Source organism: Brassica napus, chromosome C3, assembly GCF_020379485.1.
Source record: "Brassica napus cultivar Da-Ae chromosome C3, Da-Ae, whole genome shotgun sequence".
NCBI classification, from domain to species: Eukaryota; Viridiplantae; Streptophyta; class Magnoliopsida; order Brassicales; family Brassicaceae; genus Brassica; species Brassica napus.
Window position 1 is genome coordinate 58,812,363 of NC_063446.1, and position 1,330 is coordinate 58,813,692.

The 1,330-nt window shown below is 41.2% G+C and overlaps 1 protein-coding gene across 1 annotated transcript; it reads left to right on the plus strand.

The window, feature by feature from the left end:
- The first annotated feature begins 290 nt into the window (after positions 1-290).
- BNAC03G60010D lies at positions 291-1,330 on the plus strand. Its single transcript, XM_013826049.3, has 5 exons — positions 291-420; positions 511-590; positions 676-815; positions 911-992; positions 1,098-1,330. The coding sequence occupies exons 1-5, from the start codon at positions 390-392 to the stop codon at positions 1,209-1,211; spliced, it is 447 nt and encodes a 148-aa protein (XP_013681503.1). The 5' UTR covers positions 291-389; the 3' UTR covers positions 1,212-1,330.

Here is a 1,330-nt window from a genome sequence, read left to right on the forward strand (position 1 = left end):
ACAAGGAATAGGAAAACTAGAATAATGGAAAGTCATGGCCGACTTTCTCTCTCTCTCCAGGTCGCGGCCGCCGCCTCTCTCTCTAGGATTTGGACCATCTCTCTCTCTAGGACTTCGGCCGGTTTATATACCGGGCTGGTTATGGACATTCATCACTTGATTTATAACACATCCCAGGCATTTTAACCTGTCAAACATACTAAACCCAAATGAAGAACAAAACATTTTTACTTAATTAATGGGACTAATTACAAAATAAAATCCAAAAGGCCTTGTGTATTTGAAGCCCACTGAAAATACACGACGGTAAAGCCCATAAAACCTAAAGCTTGGCTTGGTCATCATCTTCCGATCTACCTTTTCGCATTGTTTGCAGAGCGAGAGAGAGGATGGTGGTAGTATCTCTCACAAATGCTTCAGGTTACTTTTCGGTCCTGTGTTTTTCTTGTATACTAAGTACTTGACCGCTTCTTCTTAATTTTGTTCCTCATTTTTTGTTTGAACCAATAGGTTTTATCCGATTGGCTCATCCGTCACACCGGAGGATTCCAAGGTTCGGACCTAGCAGCTCCAAGTTTCCTCGGGATTCGGTAGTTTTCATCTGTTCCTAAAAGACAAAAGGAACATGTCAGGCAGATTTTGACATAACCTGTGTGTATGTTATTGGTCTTGCAGAGTCTCAATGGGAGAGTTAGCTATAAGCCTATTGTGGGTGGGTATCCCACAGTGTCCGTATGTTTCGCACGCCAAAGTACGAGCTTACATGATGAGCCAGAGCCCCCTTTATGGTTGAGCCTTGTTAGGGACATTTTCGGGTATGCTTTACAAATTATTCTCTCACACACACACACAATATCAATCTCTATATATATGTTGGTTTCATTGAATTGCATTTCTTGTTCTTGAAAAGGAGCACGGGATCGCTCTTCTCCTTTATGGCTGAGCAGCCGAGCCAGCTGAAATTCATAGAGTGGCCTAGTTTTACTACCACGGTATGTTATGTTGCGTCTGCCATCACTAATTAATTCTTTTGTTTGATTGATTGTTTCTACATACATACATAACTTCTTTTTGTTTTTATGTTTTGGGGGGAACAGCTCAAGACTGCCACACTGAGTCTCTTTCTTGTAGCTGTTTTCATTGTTACACTATCGTCAGTGGACTCTGCTCTTTGTTACGTATTGTCTCTCATCTTGAGGAAATCCCTATGAATGACTATGAGTTGAGAGAGTGAGGAAGGCAAAGTCCATTTTCATTTGTAGCCTGCACCAAAGGTTAATGCTCTTCTTGTTGTAGAACGAAGAATTAAATCCTTCTCTTTTTTGAGTGA

Coding starts and splice junctions, on each gene's coding strand:
- BNAC03G60010D (XM_013826049.3), top strand. CDS start 390: ATGGTGGTAGTATCTCTCACAAATGCTTCAG. Junction 421..510: donor ATCTCTCACAAATGCTTCAG/GTTACTTTTCGG, acceptor TTGAACCAATAG/GTTTTATCCGATTGGCTCAT. Junction 993..1,097: donor GGCCTAGTTTTACTACCACG/GTATGTTATGTT, acceptor TGGGGGGAACAG/CTCAAGACTGCCACACTGAG.